Source organism: Ranitomeya imitator, chromosome 4 (genome assembly GCF_032444005.1).
Source record: "Ranitomeya imitator isolate aRanImi1 chromosome 4, aRanImi1.pri, whole genome shotgun sequence".
NCBI classification, from domain to species: domain Eukaryota; kingdom Metazoa; phylum Chordata; class Amphibia; order Anura; family Dendrobatidae; genus Ranitomeya; species Ranitomeya imitator.
Genome location: NC_091285.1, coordinates 658,206,058 through 658,226,373, shown reverse-complemented (window position 1 = coordinate 658,226,373; position 20,316 = coordinate 658,206,058). Strand labels below are relative to the sequence as shown.

The window sequence follows — 20,316 nt, the reverse complement described above, 5'->3', positions numbered from 1 at the left end:
AGAAGCGCTTGTTCATAGCGCGAAACGGCCGTCGTCTTGCCTGTCGCACTCCTACCCCCCTTTTTCCTCACTCCCCCGTGCCGTGAAGATGTATCGCATGGTGTTTCAATAAAGGACACTTGAAACTGCAGATTTGGTGAGTGCTGTTGCTTTCTTCTATTTTTGTATGATTCTTCAGACTTTATTTCACGCAAAGCACCTCCATTTCTTTTGCCCTCGGACTGCTGTATATTCAATACATATCACAGTCTATTATTAAATCTCTGGACTTTGAGCTGTGCTGCTTTCCTTTTTTCCTTTTTTTGACTGACATGATAGAGTATTTGTTGGTAACATTGGTTATGTGGTAATAAAAACTCTCAAATGTCCATGCAAGAGAACTTTTTATCAACCGTTTCCCAACACTAATGTAAAATATAATTCATGCAAGGATAAATGATACAGGAAACGTCATTTTCTTCAGTCATATAATCAGCCCAATTAGGTTCTAGATTGGTAAGATGAAGTCAGCGCTTCTTCTCACAAATCCCATAAGCCTTATAATCACAGGGAACATCATTCCACTCTCCAAAGGTCCACAAGTGGGCACAATCTTCATCATCGTTATTATTTGGCTCTCCTTTTTTCCAATACCTGAAAAGAAAGTGAGCAATATTAAACGTGATGATATCTAGAGTAATTATATTGATAATCACACTTTAACCAGTTACAAGAAGGCTTCTGCTGTCACTACTACAGTATGAATACACTGTAACACTATAATTGCAACACTAATAAGGAAAAGATGTAGAATGATGGCAATGATAAACATGTTCAGTAAATGCAAATGATAACAAAAATGGAAACAACATTTTTAACGCATATCACCATATTCAGTATTAAATATGAATGTCAAGCACAGAAGTCCCCGCACTTACAGCCTTGGCTGCAACCAAATAGGTAATTAATGGTTGCCTATAGAATGTTCTACCACACTGAATGCACTTTGGCAAATCATCAAGATCTGCTGCTGACAGCTCCTGGGCACTTGCTGACCAATGAAATCCCAGCATTGCTCGATGGGAGACAAGCCTGGAGATGCTGCAGGCATCATCATCATGACAGTAGCACCAGCAACACCCAGCTTGGTGCTGTCATGTTGAAAAACTGCTCCTGATACACTTTAGAAAAATGACCCCACCACTGTTTCCATGACAAATATAATGTAACGTCGAGCTGTTAGTTTACCTGGAATTAAGACTATAGGCACCTGGTGGCCAAGAGGTTAGGATTCCGTGCTCTTACCTTACAGCCTGAATTAGATATCTTTTGAGGGAATATCATTCTTAAGGGTTCGGGAGTGTATGAATATTTAATTGCAGTTTCGTAGGACGCTGTCTGCACTGTTGGAGATATTGCGTGTTAGACCCAGCCAGAAGCACGGTCTAAAGCCCCTTTTAGATGTCCATATAAAACACTACGTAAAAGATGGTATCAGTGTTCTCCATCAGTGTGTCATCATGGTGTCTGTTTTTACCATTAGTGTTTTTCCGATGTGGTTTAATAGTGCTGTTGCTTTAGTCTAGTCAGTGTTGTCATTCCTGTAGTCTGATGATTACTGGTATCAACAGAAACTCCCATCATCTCCTTACCATTGTTAAAGACATAATGGAAGATGTAGGTTCATGCTATACATGTATATGGGGCTGACCTGTACTAAGCTTGGTGACATATTCATGTTTTAGTGATGTATTTATTAACATTTTACTTGGATGCAACAACACAATGAGGAGGCAGTGGTCTCTCATACTTGAAGGCGCCTTCTCCCAACAGCAATTTTAAGATCTCTCATCAGGTGTTCACTGGGAATTAGATCCTAACTCATTGCTGGCCACTTCAGAACTGTTTAGCACTTTGTTTCCATCCATTTCTGAGTGCTTCTTGAAGTATGTTTGGGGTCATTGTCCTACTGGAAGGACTTAGGATGCAAACCCAGCTTTTTGTGACTGGGCACTACATATTGAACAAAAATCCTTTAGTAATCTTCAGATTTCATGAGGACTTGCACACAATCAAGGAACCAGAGCCAGAGGATTTTGGCTTAGGCTACTTTCACACTAGTCCGTCGGTACGTGCCGTTGCAAACCGTCGGCCCGACGTACCGACGGACAGTGTGTTACTGTAGCACAACGAGGGCAGTGGATGCAGTTTTACAATGCATCCGCTGCCCATTTTGAGTTCCGGGGAGGAGGGGGCGAAGTTTCGGCCGCACATTCGCGGTCGAAAATGGTGGACTCGACGCACAAAAAACCGTTACATTGAATGTTTTTTTGTGCGTCGCGGCCGCCAAAAACATGACGCATCCGTCGCACGACGGATGCGACGTGTGGCCATACGTCGCAATGCAAGTCTATGGAGAAAAAACGCATCCTGCGGGCAACTCTGCAGGATGCATTTTTTCTCCAAAACGACGCATTGCGACGTCCGTCACACGACGCTAGTGTGAAAGTAGCCTAACACACGTATATTTTGGCAAACTACAGTCTAGCTTTATTATGTTTCTGTGTCAGTAGTGGGGTCCTCCTGATACTCCTGGAATTGCATTTAATTTCAATCAAATGTCGACGGACAGTGATGCACCCTGAGCCTGCAGGACAGCTTGAATTTCTTCTTTGGCACTTGATAGGGCTGCTTATACACCATCTGGACTATCCTGCGTTGCAACATTTCATCAATTTTTCTCTGTCATCCACGTCCACATAGATTAGCTACAGTGCCACGGGTTTTAAACATCTTGCTTATGTTGCGCACCGTGAATAAAGGATTATCAAGATCTCTGGAGATGGACTTGTAACCGTGAGATTGTTGATGTTGTTCGACAATTTTGGTTCTCAAATCTTCAGACAGTTCTCCTCCTTCTGTTCTCCATGCTTAGCGTGGCATAGATAGATATATAATGCATTTATTGAGTCAAGTTCTCTCCGTTTTATCTGGCTTCAGGTGTGATTTTATATTTCCCACACGTTACTTGCAGGTGAGTTTAATGAGCATCACATGCTTGAAGCAAAGTTGTTTGCCCACAATTTTTGAAAAGTGCCAACAATTTTGTCCAGCCCATTTTTGCGGTTTCTGCTAAATTATTTCCAAGTTGCTTGTTTTCTCTGTTGTTTTGTGTTGTTCCAATACACACAAAGGAAATAAACATGTGTATTACAAAACATGTGTAATTGCAATAATGTTCTTGGAGAAATAGTTCATTATTAGTGATGAGCGAATATACTCGTTACTCGAGATTTCCCGAGTGTGCTCGGGGGTCCTCCGAGTATTTTTTAGTGCTCCGAGATTTAGTTTTTATTGCCGCAGCTGAATGATTTACATCTGTTAGTCAGCATAAGTACATGTGGGGATTCTCTAGCAACCAGGCAACCCCCACATGTACGTATGCTGGCTATAGATGTAAATCATTCAGCTGCGTCAAGAAAAACTAAATCTCAGAGCACTAAAAATACTCGGAGGACCCCCGAGCGTGCTTGAGAAATCTCGAGTAACGAGTATATTCCCTCATTACTATTCATTTTCTGGAACAATTTCAAGGGTGCCAACACTTTCGGCCACATATGCATGTAAACACGATATTATGGGCAACAGTAATAAGAGTAATACAGTATGCTATGGCAGTTACTAAACTTAATGCAATATCTTGTTCAACTTTCTTTTTATGTACACTGTCCTTATTATCTAGCAGTTAACCCCTTAATGACTCCAGGTTTTTTTGGTTTTGTGTTTTCATTTTTCGTTCCCTTTCTTCCCAGAGCCATAACTTTTTTATTTTTCCATCAATATGGCCATGTGAGGGCTTATTTTTTTGCAGTACGAGTTGTACTTTTGAAAGACATCATTGGTTTTTGCATGTTGTGTACTAAAAAAAACGGGAAAAAAAGTCCAAGTGGGGTGAATTTGCAAAAAAAGTGCAATTCCACACTTGTTTTTTGCATGGCTATTTTACTATGTTCACTAAATGCTAAACTGACCTGCCATTACGATTCTCCAGGTCATTACGAGTTCGTAGACACCAAACATGTCTAAGTTATTTTTTATTTAAATGGTAAACAAAAATTCCAAACTTTGCTTGAAAAATAAAATTGTGCAATTTTCCGTTACCCGTAGTGTCTCCATTTTTCGTAATCTGGGGTCAGGTGAGGGCTTATTTTTTGCGTGCCGAGCTGGCGTTTCTAATGATATTGGTATCATTAAAAACGCCAGCTCGGCGCGCAAAGAATAAGCCCTAATAAGCGTATCTGGTGCAGATACGATCTTTTGATCGCCCATTATTGCATTTTAATGCACTGTCGCAGCAACCAAAAAAACATAATTCTGGGGTTTGAAATTTTTTCTCGCTACTCTGTTTAGCGATCAGGTTGATTCTTTTTTTTTTATTGATAGATCGGGCAATTCTGAATGCGGCGATACTAAATATGTGTAGGTTTGATGTTTTTTATTGTTTTATTTTGAATGGGGTGAAAGGGGGGGGGTGATTTTTTAAAACATTTTTTTTCTACTTTTGCCATGCTTCAGTAGCTTCCATGGGAGGCTAGAAGCTGGCATAGCCTGATTGGCTCTGCTACATATGAGCGATGCTCAGATCACCCCTATGTAGCTAAATTACAGCATTGCTATGAGCGCTGACCACAGGGTGGCGCTTACAGCAATCTGGCATCAACAACCATAGAGGTCTTCAAGAGACCTCTGGTTGTCATGCCGATGCATCGCTTACCCCCCGATCACGTGACGGGGTCAGCGATGCATGCATTTCCGGCCCGATGGCCAGAAGCGCTAGTTAAATACTGCTGTCAGAGTTTGACAGCGGCATTCAACTAGTTAATAGCGGTGGATGGATCACAATTCCACCCACCGCTATTGCGGGCACATATCAGCTGTTCAAAACAGCTGACAAGTCCCGGCTTTGATGCGGGCTCTCCGCCGGAGCCCGCATCAAAGCCGGGGTTCTGTCCTCGGACGTACTATTCCGTCCTCGGACAGAAAAAGGTTAACCGGCTATTAATGCCTTTGTGTTTCAGTTTAACAGGCATCACTCGCTAGCGACATCACCGTTGTATTCACTGGCAACTCCCAGGAGCAAGCTGGGAGTTTTAAACACCCAGGTCCAGTTGTGTCCATTAGAGTAGAAAGAAGGTTGCCACTGGGTCCTAGAGTCAGAAGGACCAGGAAGAAGTCTGCAAAGCAAACTGCTGAGACCATCTGGAGTCAGATGCTGTGTGATGGTCTGCAGCCTCTGACATACCTGTGACCCATACACTTTAGATAGCTGTTCTATCCTTCGGTGAAAGCCATTGTCTCTGTTATGCACAGAAGAGCTCCCTCTGCTAAGTGCTCCTGTGCTCTGTATGAGAGAGGTGCTGCCAGATATCTCTGGTGTTGGCTTATATCTGAAAGAACAGAAGGACCAGTAGTCCACAATCTGACATACTTGATGGCCGAACCTATCGACATCAGTGGGATTTGCTGATGTTAATCTAATTAGTATTATTATTATTTATTATTATAGTGCCATTTATTCCATGGCGCTTTACATGTGAGGAGGGGTATACATAATAAAAACAAGTACAATAATCTTGAACAATACAAGTCACAGCTGGTACAGGAGGAATGAGGACCCTGCCCATGAGGGCTCACAATCTACAAGGGATGGGTGAGGATACAGTAGGTGATAGAGCTTGTCGTGCAGCGGTTTGGTCGATTGGTGGTTACTGCAGGTTGTAAGCTTGCCTAATATGTTTGAGTAGTCCTTAGCTACTTTCTAAGTTTTATGGGCACTTTTAGTCTGACTTACCAGTAAGGGGCATGACAGTGCTTAGGACAGCATGAACACTAAATATGGACCTGTACACACCTGCATAATTGTATCGCACATAGGGAAGGACTAATGCATTTTGAAAAAAAAAAGGGGTTTCTATATGCAGCATTACTTTAATAAGAACCTGTCATGTAAAGAATCTGCACATATGGGGGTAATCTGCAGCTTAATATTGTTCTGGACCTGCCTGGTGCCCGTACTGAGAGCCCAGCTATTGGGAGGGCTCGGCTTTCAGTCTTGGGGTTGGGCTGGCGCGGCTTCTGTCACTGCTCTGTACATAGTGCACAACAACTGAATCCTCGCCCAAGCACTGACTGACAACTAAGTCAGCATTAACCCCTTAAAGTCCAATGACAGGCAGACTCAGTCATTGGACGCCTCCCCCCGCTTATCGCCGAAGCCCGCACCTTTTCCGGCACATGACAGCTGATCTGATCAGCTGACATGTGCCCCTAACAGCCGCGGATAGAATCGCGATCCACCCACGACTGTTAACAAACTCTGATAGTGGCATTTAATGTGCACGCACAGGAAGTGCATCATTAACTCCTCTCACCGGCGCCCGTGTCACATGACCTCGGGTCACCAATGGGTCGGTATGACAACCAGAGGTCTCCTGAAGACCTCTATGGTTATTACGGCCGGATTGCTATGAGCACTGCCTTGTGGTCAGCACTCACAGCAAGTGAGCAATTCTACTACATGCAAGTGATCTGATCATCGCCTCTACGTAGCAGAGCCGATCAGGTTGTGGCAGCTTCTAGTCTCCCATGGAGGCTATTGAAGCATGCCAAAAGTAAAACAAATGTTTTTAAAAATATAAAAAATAATAAAAGTTCAAATCACCCCCCTTTCGCCCCATTCAAAATAAAACAATTAAAAATAAAATCAAACATTGGGTATCGCCGCGTTTAGAATCGCCTGATTTATCAAGAAAAAAAAGAATTAAATTGATCATTCAACTGCGTAGTGAGAAAAAAAGTCAAAACACCAGAATAACGTTTTTTGGTCGCCGCGACATTGCATTAAAATGCAATAATGGACAATCAAAAGAACGTATCTGCACCAAAATGGTATCCTTAAAAATGTCAGCTCGGTGTGCAAAAAATAAGCCCTCACCCAAACTGAGACCACGAAAAGTGGAGATGCTATGGGTATCAGAAAATGAGATACAAAAATTTTTTTTTAGCAAAGTTTGGATTTTTTGTTCACCACTTAGATAAAAAAAAACCTAGACATGTTTAATGTCTATGAACTCGTAATGATCTGGAGAATCATAATGTCAGGTCAGTTTTAGCATTTAGTGAACCTAGTAAAAAAGCCAAACAAAAACAAGTGTGGGATTGCACTTTTTTTGCAATTTCACCGCACTTGGATTTTTTTTTTCCATTTTCGAGTACACGACATGGTAAAACCAATGGTGTCGTTCAAAAGTGAAACTCGTCCCCCAAAAACAAGCCCTCACATGGCCATTTTTACCAAATAATAAAAAATGTATGGCTATGGGAAGAAGACGAAAACACAAAAACGGAAATACCCCTGGTCCTTAAGGGGTTAAAGTGTTTTTTTTTTTTACATGACAGGTTCCGTTTTATGGCTTATTTAGCCTAATCATCAGTTTATGATGTGTTCACGCATATTAAATATTTTGAAAATTTTTCATCCAGATTTGCATGTGGAAAACTTGAAGAGTATTACAATAACAGCAAAATAGCTGAGAATTTAGCAAATCTCATCCACACTATTAAAAGCAAATTCCTTTGTCAACAAGTTTATTTGAAGTGTATATTTTAATCACTTCTTGCTGAAGCCTGTTTTCCTCTTCCTGACAATGCCACATTTTGCAAATGTGACTATTAGTGTACGTACCTATAGGCGATAAAAAAAAGTTCCGATACTGTATAAGGACCGAAAAAACAGATGAGTGACATACGAGTACAATGAGATTTTCACACCTAGCATCCGATTTATATCCGATTGCGATTCGATTTTAACATGAGCTTTTACATACAGCAGTTCTCTGTCATTTTCACATCGTTTTCAAAGGAAATATTCATCAAAACACACACATATATATATGATAGATAGATAGATAGATAGATAGATAGATAGATAGATAGATAGATAGATAGATAGATAGATAGATAAAGATATATAAAAGGAACAGCACAATTCTACTTATCTTCGGGTGCAAGGCCCCCAGGGAATCCGTCCAATGTATCCCAACTTCACATATACTTCTCAAAAAAGAGGCAGCACTCCATCATTTCAGTGTTAGACGTGCAGGATTTTAATCAACCCACTTGTCTGGGCGACGTTTCGGCTCTGAATGAGCCTTTCTCATGCAGTAGGTGTTTCAATAAGGTACATATTTAAAATAGTCTGCACAATCCTTAATTTCAACCAATCAAAGTACATTTCATAAAGTGCATCTTGTAAATGTGCTAAATTCATAGTTACCAGTTCATTATGGCAACATAAGATGCATCAGTGTAAAGTGCTTTGTGCTCATATAATGTTATTTACATAAAATTACTTCCATGTAATCTAGATCACTCATTTGAATATCCAACTTTTGATTCTTATCATTATTATATTACATTTACACTTACACTCGCCGCAGGGAAGCTCATATGCCACATGGAGGACGCCATACGCTTTGAACAGCGTTCATTACTCACTATTGCGCATGTCACAGCGCGTCATCTTTGCGTGATGGATTGCCGGCCAATAAGCCACTGTGTGGCATCTAGTTCATTGAGCATGCGCATAAGTGCCTTAAAGCGCCATATTAGTTGTGGCATTATGTTCAGAAACGGGCTTTCTCATTACTTTACATTCAAAGTTTTTTCTATGCGATTGGACTTGCAATAAGCCACAATTGATATACCTTTTAGGCTCAATAGATGTTACAATAGTTTTAAAATAAAATAAACTACCGGCCGATGCACCACTGTACAGCATTTACTTCACTGCGCATGCGCCTAAGCACCATTTGAATTACGGCATTATGTTCAAAACCAATCTTTGTTTATATAAAGCAGTGCAACCTTCCTATGTGGCCTTACTTGCGGTAAGCATACTTTATCGGCTTAAAGCACCACCACCGGAGGCAAAAAGAAAACAGAAAGGAACAAGCCTCAAGTACAAAGACAACTGAATCTCAGGAAGCGGGAACAGAACGTGTAGAGAACATTTCTCAAAAGGTACTGACTGATACGCAAATTTCCGTATTGAGTAAGGGACTTTCGTTCAGCCCATGTTCACATATGGACTGGTTCAATCTACAATTGGACCTTGGACGTTTCTTTCGAATGATAAGATTGAAGGAATGGTTCCATAATAAGGACCGTACCGAAAGGATTAAAAGTAGTGAATTTGATTTAAATATGGTGGAATTGCGGAAGAAGAGTAGCTTTATACCTCCTGTTGGTTCGGCTGTAATAGATGCTTTTGAGAAGGCAGTTACAATGGATATTGAAGTGTTAAAAGGTAATGCAGAGAGGGGGTATAAACACCATAATATTCTGAAGGAGCTTGTCCTTGACGGCGACATCGTTATTAAAACCGCAGACAAAGGGGGTGCCGTCGATGTCATGGACAGGTCTGTTGTGAATTCTGTGGTCGAGCTCCCTCCTGTGGTCACAAGTGGTACTTCGGCTGATTCTGTCTGTGGGCTTCCGTTGGTGGATGTGAGTGGTACTGCGGCTTCTGAGTTTCCTTCCTCAGGTGATGAGGTTAAGTCGTTAGGTGCTGCTCTACTTAACTCCACCTAGTCCTTTGTTCCTGGCCTCCTGTCAATGTTCCAGTATTGGCCTTGCTTTCTCCTGGATCGCTCCTGTGGCCTGTCTGCTCAGCATAAGCTAAGTTTGCTTGTGTTACCTTTTTGTTGCTATATTTTCTGTCCAGCTTGCTATATAGGTTTTTCTTGCTTGCTGGAAGCTCTGAGACGCAGAGGGAGTACCTCCGCACCGTGAGTCGGTGCGGAGGGTCTTTTTGCCCCTCTGCGTGGTTGTTTGTAGGATTTTGTGTTGACCGCAAAGCTATCTTTCCTATCCTCGGTCTATTCAGTAAGTCGGGCCTCACTTTGCTAAATCTATTTCATCTCTGTGTTTGTATTTTCATCTTTACTCACAGTCATTATATGTGGGGGGCTGCCTTTTCCTTTGGGGAATTTCTCTGAGGCAAGGTAGGCTTATTTTTCTGTCTTCAGGGCTAGCTAGTTTCTCAGGCTGTGCCGAGTTGCATAGGGAGCGTTAGGCGCAATCCACGGCTACCTCTAGTGTGGTTTGATAGGTTTAGGGATTGCGGTCAGCAGAGTTTCCACGTCTCAGAGCTCGTCCTATGTTTTTGGTTATTGTCAGGTCACTTTGTGTGCTCTGAACTTCAAGGTCCATTGTGGTTCTGAACTACCTAATCATAACAGTACAGGAGGCCCAAAGTACTATGCTTCTCAATAGAGGGAAAAAAGAAGTTCTGAGACCATTTTTTTTTCTTTGCACTCTGTTTTGCCTTTTTTTCCCCCTAGACATTTGGGTGGTTCAGGACACAGGTGTAGTGATGGACATTAAAGGTCTGTCTTCATGTGTTGATCTTCTCACTGCAAGAGTACAAAATATTCAAGACTTTGTGGCTCAGAAGTCTATGTTAGAGCCAAGAATTCCTATTCCTGATTTGTTTTCTGGAGATAGAGCTAAATTTCTGAGTTTCAAAAATAATTGCAAACTGTTTCTGGCATTGAAACCTTGCTCCTCTGGTGACCCAGTTCAACAAGTTAAGATCATTATTTCTTTATTACGTGGCGACCCTCAAGACTGGGCATTTTCCCTTGCACCAGGAGATCCTGCATTGTGTAATATTGATGCGTTTTTTCTGGCGCTCGGATTACTGTACGATGAACCTAATTCAGTAGATCAGGCAGAGAAAAATTTGCTGGCTTTGTGTCAGGGTCAGGATGAGATAGAGATTTATTGTCAGAAGTTTAGAAAGTGGTCCGTGCTCACTCAATGGAATGAATGTGCGCTTGCAGCTATTTTTAGAAAGGGTCTCTCTGAAGCCCTTAAGGATGTCATGGTGGGATTTCATATGCCTGCTGGTCTGAATGAATCTATGTCTTTAGCCATTCAGATCGGTCGACGCTTGCGTGAGCGTAAATCTGTGCACCATTTGGCGGTATTATCTGAGTATAAATCTGAGCCTATGCAGTGCGATAGGACTTTGACCAGAGCTGAAAGGCAGGAACACAGACGTCAGAATGGGCTGTGTTTCTACTGTGGTGATTCCACTCATGCTATCTCTGATTGTCCTAAGCGCACTAAGCGGTTCGCTAGGTTTGCCACCATTGGTACGGTACAGTCGAAATTTCTTTTGTCCGTTACTTTGATCTGCTCTTTGTCTTCCTATTCTGTCATGGCATTTGTGGATTCAGGCGCTGCCCTGAATTTGATGGATTTGGAGTTTGCTAGACGCTGTGGGTTTGTCTTAGAGCCCTTGCAGTGTCCTATTCCATTGAGAGGAATTGATGCTACGCCTTTGGCCAAGAATAAGCCTCAGTATTGGACCCAGCTGACCATGTGCATGGCTCCAGCGCATCGGGAGGATATTCGCTTTCTGGTGTTGCAAAATCTGCATGATGTGGTCGTGTTGGGGTTGCCATGGTTACAAGTCCATAACCCAGTATTAGATTGGAAATCTATGTCTGTGTCCAGCTGGGGTTGTCAGGGGGTACATGGTGATGTTCCATTTCTGTCTATCTCATCATCCACCCCTTCTGAGGTCCCAGAGTTCTTGTCTGATTACCGGGATATATTCGATGAGCCCAAGTCCAATGCCCTACCTCCGCATAGGGATTGTGATTGTGCTATCGAGTTGATTCCTGGTAGTAAGTTTCCTAAGGGTCGATTGTTTAATTTATCTGTACCTGAGCACGCCGCTATGCGGAGTTACGTTAAAGAATCCTTGGAGAAGGGTCATATTCACCCGTCGTCATCGCCATTAGGAGCAGGGTTCTTTTTTGTGGCCAAGAAGGATGGTTCGCTGAGACCTTGTATTGATTACCGCCTTCTAAATAAAATCACGGTCAAATTTCAGTACCCCTTGCCGTTGCTATCTGATTTGTTTGCTCGGATTAAGGGGGCTAGTTGGTTCACCAAGATAGATCTTCGTGGCGCATATAATCTTGTGCGGATTAAACGCGGCGATGAATGGAAAACTGCATTTAATACGCCTCAGGGCCATTTTGAGTACCTAGTTATGCCATTCGGACTCGCCAATGCTCCATCAGTATTTCAGTCCTTTATGCATGACATCTTCCGAGAGTACCTGGATAAATTCCTGATTGTATACTTGGATGATATTTTGGTCTTCTCGGATGATTGGGAGTCTCATGTGAAGCAGGTCAGAATGGTGTTCCAGGTCCTGCGTGCTAATTCTTTGTTCGTGAAGGGATCAAAGTGTCTCTTTGGTGTTCAGAAGGTTTCATTTTTGGGGTTCATTTTTTCCCCTTCTACCATCGAGATGGACCCTGTTAAAGTCCGGGCCATTTATGATTGGACTCAGCCGACATCCCTAAAGAGTCTGCAAAAGTTCCTTGGTTTTGCTAATTTTTATCGTCGCTTCATCTGTAATTTTTCTAGTATTGCTAAACCATTGACTGATTTGACCAAGAAGGGTGCTGACGTGGTCAATTGGTCTTCTGCTGCTGTGGAAGCTTTTCAAGAGTTAAAGCGTCGTTTTTCTTCTGCCCATGTGTTGTGTCAGCCAGATGTTTCACTTCCGTTCCAGGTTGAGGTTGATGCTTCTGAAATTGGAGCTGGGGCTGTTTTGTCGCAAAGAGGTTCTGATTGCTCGGTGATGAAGCCATGCGCCTTCTTTTCCAGGAAGTTTTCGCCTGCTGAGCGAAATTATGATGTTGGCAATCGAGAATTGCTGGCCATGAAGTGGGCATTCGAGGAGTGGCATCATTGGCTTGAAGGAGCTAAGCATCGTGTGGTGGTCTTGACTGATCACAAGAACTTGACTTATCTCGAGTCTGCCAAACGGTTGAATCCTAGACAGGCTCGTTGGTCGTTGTTTTTCTCCCGTTTTGACTTTGTGGTTTCGTACCTTCCGGGCTCTAAAAATGTGAAGGCGGATGCCCTGTCTAGGAGTTTTGTGCCCGACTCTCCGGGTTTGCCTGAGCCGGCGGGTATTCTCAAAGAGGGAGTAATTGTGTCTGCCATCTCTCCTGATTTGCGGCGGGTGCTGCAAAAATTTCAGGCTAATAAACCTGATCGTTGCCCAGCAGAGAAACTGTTCCTGATAGGTGGACGAATAAAGTTATCTCTGAGGTTCATTGTTTGGTCTTGGCTGGTCATCCTGGAATCTTTGGTACCAGAGATTTAGTGGCTAGATCCTTTTGGTGGCCGTCTCTGTCGCGGGATGTGCGTTCTTTTGTGCAGTCCTGTGGGATTTGTGCTCGGGCTAAGCCCTGCTGTTCTCGTGCCAGTGGGTTGCTTTTGCCCTTGCCGATCCCGAAGAGGCCTTGGACACATATCTCTATGGATTTTATATCGGATCTCCCCGTCTCTCAAAAAATGTCGGTCATTTGGGTAGTTTGTGATCGCTTCTCTAAGATGGTCCATTTGGTACCCTTGTCTAAATTGCCTTCCTCCTCTGATTTGGTGCCATTGTTCTTCCAGCATGTGGTTCGTTTACATGGCATTCCAGAGAACATCGTTTCTGACAGAGGTTCCCAGTTTGTTTAGAGGTTTTGGCGAGCCTTTTGTGCTAGGATGGGCATTGATTTGTCTTTTTCCTCGGCTTTCCATCCTCAGACTAATGGCCAGACCGAACGAACCAATCAGACCTTGGAAACATATCTGAGATGTTTTGTTTCTGCTGATCAGGATGATTGGGTGTCCTTTCTGCCGTTGGCTGAGTTCGCCCTTAATAATCGGGCCAGCTCGGCTACCTTGGTTTCGCCGTTTTTCTGCAATTCTGGGTTCCATCCTCGTTTCTCTTCAGGGCAGGTTGAGTCTTCGGACTGTCCTGGTGTGGATGCTGTGGTGGACAGGTTGCAGCGGATTTGGACTCATGTAGTGGACAATTTGACCTTGTTCCAGGAGAAGGCTCAACGTTTCGCTAATCGCAGACGCTGTGTGGGTCCCCGACTTCGTGTTGGGGATTTAGTTTGGTTGTCATCTCGTCATATTCCTATGAAAGTGTCCTCTCCTAAGTTTAAGCCTCGTTTCATTGGTCCGTATAAGATTTCTGAGGTTCTTAATCCAGTGTCTTTTCGTTTGACCCTTCCAGATTCCTTTTCCATCCATAACGTATTCCATACGTGGTGCCTGTGGTTCCATCTGTTGATCCTCCTGCCCCGGTTTTGGTGGAGGGGGAGTTGGAGTATATTGTGGAGAAGATTTTGGATTCTCGTGTTTCGAGACGGAAACTCCAGTATCTGGTTAAGTGGAAGGGTTATGGTCAGGAAGATAATTCCTGGGTCTTTGCCTCTGATGTCCATGCTGCCGATCTTGTTCGTGCCTTTCATGTGGCTCATCCTGGTCGGCCTGGGGGCTCTGGTGAGGGTTCAGTGACCCCTCCTCAAGGGGGGGATACTGTTGTGAATTCTGTGGTCGAGCTCCCTCCTGTGGTCACAAGTGGTACTTCGGCTGATTCTGTCTGTGGGCTTCCGTTGGTGGATGTGAGTGGTACTGCGGCTTCTGAGTTTCCTTCCTCAGGTGATGAGGTTAAGTCGTTAGGTGCTGCTCTACTTAACTCCACCTAGTCCTTTGTTCCTGGCCTCCTGTCAATGTTCCAGTATTGGCCTTGCTTTCTCCTGGATCGTGCCTGTGGCCTGTCTGCTCAGCATAAGCTAAGTTTGCTTGTGTTACCTTTTTGTTGCTATATTTTCTGTCCAGCTTGCTATATAGGTTTTTCTTGCTTGCTGGAAGCTCTGAGACGCAGAGGGAGTACCTCCGCACCGTGAGTCGGTGCGGAGGGTCTTTTTGCCCCTCTGCGTGGTTGTTTGTAGGATTTTGTGTTGACCGCAAAGCTATCTTTCCTATCCTCGGTCTATTCAGTAAGTCGGGCCTCACTTTGCTAAATCTATTTCATCTCTGTGTATGTATGTATCTTTACTCACAGTCATTATATGTGGGGGGCTGCCTTTTCCTTTGGGGAATTTCTCTGAGACAAGGTAGGCTTATTTTTCTGTCTTCAGGGCTAGCTAGTTTCTCAGACTGTGCCGAGTTGCATAGGGAGCGTTAGGCGCAATCCACGGCTACCTCTAGTGTGGTTTGATAGGTTTAGGGATTGCGGTCAGCAGGGTTTCCACGTCTCAGAGCTCGTCCTATGTTTTTGGTTATTGTCAGGTCACTTTGTGTGCTCTGAACTTCAAGGTCCATTGTGGTTCTGAACTACCTAATCATAACACAGATCCATGTATGTAATTGAAATTAATAGACAATTGCAGGATGACGAAGTGTATTGCAGAATGGAGGGAGACCCGAGGTTTCGTATCGATAAGGAAATTAGGACTTGCCTAAAGGAGGCTCTGGATTCATATATTATAGAACAGGATTTATATGATTATTTACAAGTATAGGCCCTCATAACCCTAGTGCTGTATATAATCCCCAAAATCAATAAGACGCTGATAAACCCACCGGGACGCCCATTAATCTCAGGGGAAAACTCAATTTTTAACAAGATGGGTATTTTTTTGGACAGGGTGTTTAACCCAATTGTAAAAAATGGTAAATCATATATAAGGGATACAACAGATTTTATTAAGAAATTGGTGGGGATACATCTGGAAAAAGAGATTATATAAAGGTACCTTCACACATAACGATATTGTTAACGATATCATTGCATTTTGTGACGTAGCAACGATATCGTTAATGAAATCGTTATGTGTGACAGCGACCAACGATCAGGCCCCTGCTGGGAGATCGTTGGTCGCTGAACAAAGTCCAGAACTTTATTTTGTCGCTGGATCTCCCGTGGACATCGCTGGATCGGCGTGTGTGACACCGATCCAGCGATGTCTTCACTGGTAACCAGGGTAAACATCGGGTAACTAAGCGCAGGGCCGCGCTTAGTAACCCGATGTTTACCCTGGTTACCATCCTAAAAGTAAAAAAACAAACAGTACATACTTGCCTACCGCTGTCTGTCCCCGGCGCTGTGCTCTGCACTCCTCCTGCTCTGGCTGTGAGCGTCGGTCAGCCGGAAAGCAGAGCGGTGACGTCACCGCTCTGCTTTCCGGACGCTGTGCTCACACAGACAGTACAGGAGGAGAGCAGAGAAGCAGAGCGCCAGGGACAGACAGCGTTAGGTAAGTATGTACTGTTTGTTTTTTTTACTTTTAGGATGGTAACCAGGGTAAACATCGGGTTACTAAGCGTGGCCCTGCGCTTAGTTACCCGATGTTTACCCTGGTTACCGGCATCGTTGGTCGCTGGAGAGCGGTCTGTGTGACAGCTCTCCAGCGACCAAACAGCGACACTGCAGCGATCCGGATCGTTGTCGGTATCGCTGCAGCATCGCTTAATGTGAAGGTGCCTTTAGCGTCTTTTGACGTGGTATCCCTATATACATCCATTGGTCACGAAAGTGGCTTGCGAGCAGTGGATATGGCAAAATTTACGGTGGAGGGCAGGGCCTTTTTGTTGAAAATGTTGGAGATAATATTAATTATTTTTTGTTTGGGGACACGTATTATGCACAAAAACGGGGTACAGCAATGGGGGCCAATATGGCCCCCTCATATGTAAATCTGGTGATGGAGGTCTTGGAGGAAGACTTTGTCTATGTGTCCCACCACTTCTGGCAGGTGCTGGTGTGGTGGAGATACATTGACGATGTCCTCCTCCTTTGGACAGGAACACAGGAGGCTCTAGAAGAAATTCACACTTGTATCATCCAGAGTGGATATACAGTTCTTGGATGTGTTGGTTACACAAAAAGAGGGAGAGCTTATTAAAACGCTTTTTGCTAAAAAAAAAAACGGACAGAAATAATTTATTGGTATATGATAGTCAACACCCACCTAATATGGTGAGATCTATACCACTGAGCCAATTACTGAGAGTACGATGAATAGTAAAGGAGGAGGAAGAGGTGGATGAGGTGCTTGATTCGTTAATAAATAAATTCCTTGGTAGGGGGTACCTAAAAAACTTATTGGAAAAAACGAAAGAAAAGGTGCTGAGACAAGGAAGGGAGGAATTGATTAATAAACCATCAGGTTGTGGTAAAAAGAAATGGTTGAATCGAATCCCACTGGTGATGACCTATGTGGAGGAGAGCAGAGAAGTGGCAAATATAATAAAAAAAATTGGGGAATGTTGGGGAGATGTCTCCCTGACATTAAGGAATTTAAGGTGCCACCAATATATTCATACAAAAAATGTAAAAAACATTGGGAATTACTTGGTGTTACCGCTGCTTACTGTCATGCCGCTGGGTCCCGGCGCGTCTCCTCCTCCTCCCGTGCTGCTGTGTCAGCTCCAGCTGCTGCCCGCTCCCGCCACTCCATCACTGGCTCTGAGCACGTCACTCTCTCCTTCTCAGCAGCGGCGCGTTCCCAGCGCTCTACTTCCGGGTCCAGGCGTGCCAGTAATTCCACTGCACTTCCGGTGTCTTCTTCCTCTGGGGGAATGCTGAGTTTGCACAGGCGCTCTGGATTTTCCAGTAGGCGCAGGCGCATTGTACCCATCTCTACTTCCTGGGGGCACCAAGGTCAGTAATTCCCACAGCCAATCCCGCTCTTGCCTCTGCTATAGGAGGCGGTCTCCCTTGCTGCTAGGTGCCTGCTTGTCATAACTTTGCCTTTGCTTCTGGCCCTTTCTTCCTGTGCTTATGCCTCGTACTCAGTACCGTCTGGTTCTGTTCTTGGTTTCGCTTCTCCGTTGTTTTCCGTTTATTCCCTTCAGGTTTCCCTTTCCTTCCCTTGTCTTGATTCTAACGTTACCTTTTGGTTTTTCCACAGCCTCGCTCCGTTCCGGTTTCCTGCTCTACGGTCTGTTCACAGTCTTCCCGGGTTCCCCGTTTGTTCCTTCTTCTCTCCTTCTTTGAGCCGTCCCTCTCGGTACTTCCACCATGGGTAAGTGACCTCTGGGCCTGCCCCTGATGGTCCCTGTATAGGGGTCGGTTCCTCACTAGGTCCGCTCGCCCAGGGGTAGGTCTTCCCACGGTCCAGAGGGTCCACTCTCTCTTCCTTGCTCAGATCATTACAGTACAAACAGGCCATGGACCCCGCTAGTACACCCTTTTCGGCTGAGAAGGAGTTGGCTCATTTATGCGATAATCAGCAGCGTATAATGGCCTTTATGAAGTCCATGGAGTCTCGCTTAACCTCTCTGCAAGCTGCAGATCCGGTTAATGCCGCTCAGCTAGCAAGCCTACAGCAGGAGCTGTCCCAACAAAGAGATACCCAGACCCGCATGTTGTCTTATATGGCATCTATTGATGATCGCCTGTTTAGTTTACAGTTGGTTCCTGCTGCCTCCACTCCGGCGTCTTTTCTCGACTCCAGTCCGTCAACCACCTCCCATCCTCCTCCTCCTCGTCTAGGAAAACCTCCCAGGTTTAGCGGCGATCCAAAATTCTGCAGAGGGTTTCTAAATCAATGTCTTCTCCATTTCGAGCTTCTACCCCAGCAGTACCCTACGGATCGAGCTAGAGTAGCGTTTATTGTGTCTCATTTGGAGGGGGAGGCTTTGGCGTGGATTAATCCCTTGTGGGAGCGTGATGATCCCGTAGTCTCTCATTTAGAGGATTTTCTTGAGACCTTTCGTAAAGTCTTTGATGAGCCCGGACGTTTATTTTCTACAACTGAGTCTCTCTTTAATTTACGTCAGGGTACCCTATCTGTTGGACAGTATGCCATCCGCTTCTGTACTTTAGCTTCGGAACTGGGATGGAATAATGAGGCTCTTGCGGGCGCCTTTTGGCGGGGTCTGTCTAGCCGGATTAAGGATGAGCTCGCCGGACGTGACACTCCAACTACTCTGGAGGATCAAATCTCACTCGCTACCCGCATAGACCTCCGCTTTCAAGAGCGATCTCGTGAGTCTGCTAGAGAGAGGAGACCAAATTTTTCTACTCCTTCCTCCCATCAGTCTGGTAGCCCTCGAGTTCCCGCCACTACTACTACCACATCTACCACTTCTACACCTGAACCCATGCAAGTGGATCGATTAAGGATGGCGGAGCAGCGCAGGAAAGAGAGGCGTACTCAGGGTCTCTGCTTTTATTGTGGAAGTGCCGCCCACTTGCTACGTAGCTGCTCTGAGAGACCGGAAAACTTCTCAGCCTAGGACAGGTAAGAGAGGCCTCCCTAGGTGTCCGTGGTTCCTCTCAACCTTTGACTCTTTCTGTGTTACTTATTTCCAACCAGGGTTGTTCCTCCGAAGTCGCGTATGTGGATTCGTTCACGGCAGGTAATTTTATCAGTCTTGAGGCGGCTCGGAGGCTTCGCATTCCAGTTTTCTCTTTGGACTCCCCTCGTTTAATTACATCGGTGGATGGGAGACCCTTACAAGAAGCAATTTCATTGGTTACGGATAAGGTGGAATTACAAATCGGGGCACTTTATCATGAAAAGATTGCTCTTTATGTTCTGCCGAATCTCTCTCATGCCTTACTGCTCGGTCTTCCATGGCTTCGAGTTCATGAGCCTACCCTTAATTGGCGTGATGATGCTGCATACAGTATAATGGCCCCACATGATGCTGCATACTGTATAATGACCCCACAGCCCCACATGTTGCTGCATACAGTATGATGGCCCCACATGATATTGCTGCATACAGTATAATGGCGCCACATAAAAAAAAAAAAACTACTCACCTCTGCCCATTCCAATGCTGATCTGATCTCTTCATAGATCAGTCCTACCTGTGGGCACGTGCAGCATCTCCTCAAAACTAGCGTCACCACCAGTCTCCTCAGCCCGCGCAAGATCCCTGTCCTTGCACGTGCGCAGATGGAACGGCGAGCACGCGCAGCCTGATGCAAGAGAGGAGAGTGGCGGGCACCACGCGGCGGCCTTTTCAAATATCGTTACTTCCTGTGCGTGCATGGTCCCCTGCTTGCCCGCGCTAACAAGCAGCTTCCGCGTACACACAGAAATGAGGATCGCGGCCGCGGCCCTTGTCAGTGCAGGCAACTAGATAACGAGCGCACACAGGACCTAACTCATCAGATTCAAAGGGACGGTGGCCCACTTTGTGGTGGAGACCTGTCGGCCCACCGGGCATGTGCCTGGCTGGGCAGATTAGCAATCCGGGCCTGTTCATAGGTCAGAAAGGCCTCATTTTAAAAATTGCATCCCTGAAACAATTAAAAGCTGCTTTCAGGAAGTTTGTTTTCCATTCAGGCGCTTCACATGAATGAATGCAAAGTGTAAGGAAAATATTTTTTTTTTTTTTCCATGAAAATATTTCACCCCACTTTATTATATTCAAAAAGGT

The 20,316-nt window shown here is 44.6% G+C and overlaps 1 protein-coding gene across 1 annotated transcript in view; it reads right to left on the bottom strand.

The window, feature by feature from the left end:
- Window positions 1-366: 366 nt before the first annotated feature.
- Window positions 367-20,316, bottom strand: part of LOC138677148 (hepatic lectin-like) — a 54,561-nt gene continuing 34,611 nt past the window's right edge. Inside the window, exon 7 of the mRNA XM_069767057.1 lies at window positions 367-633. Within this exon, the coding sequence (XP_069623158.1) occupies window positions 507-633 (127 nt within the window). The 3' untranslated portion in view covers window positions 367-506. The remainder of the gene's footprint in view (window positions 634-20,316) is intronic.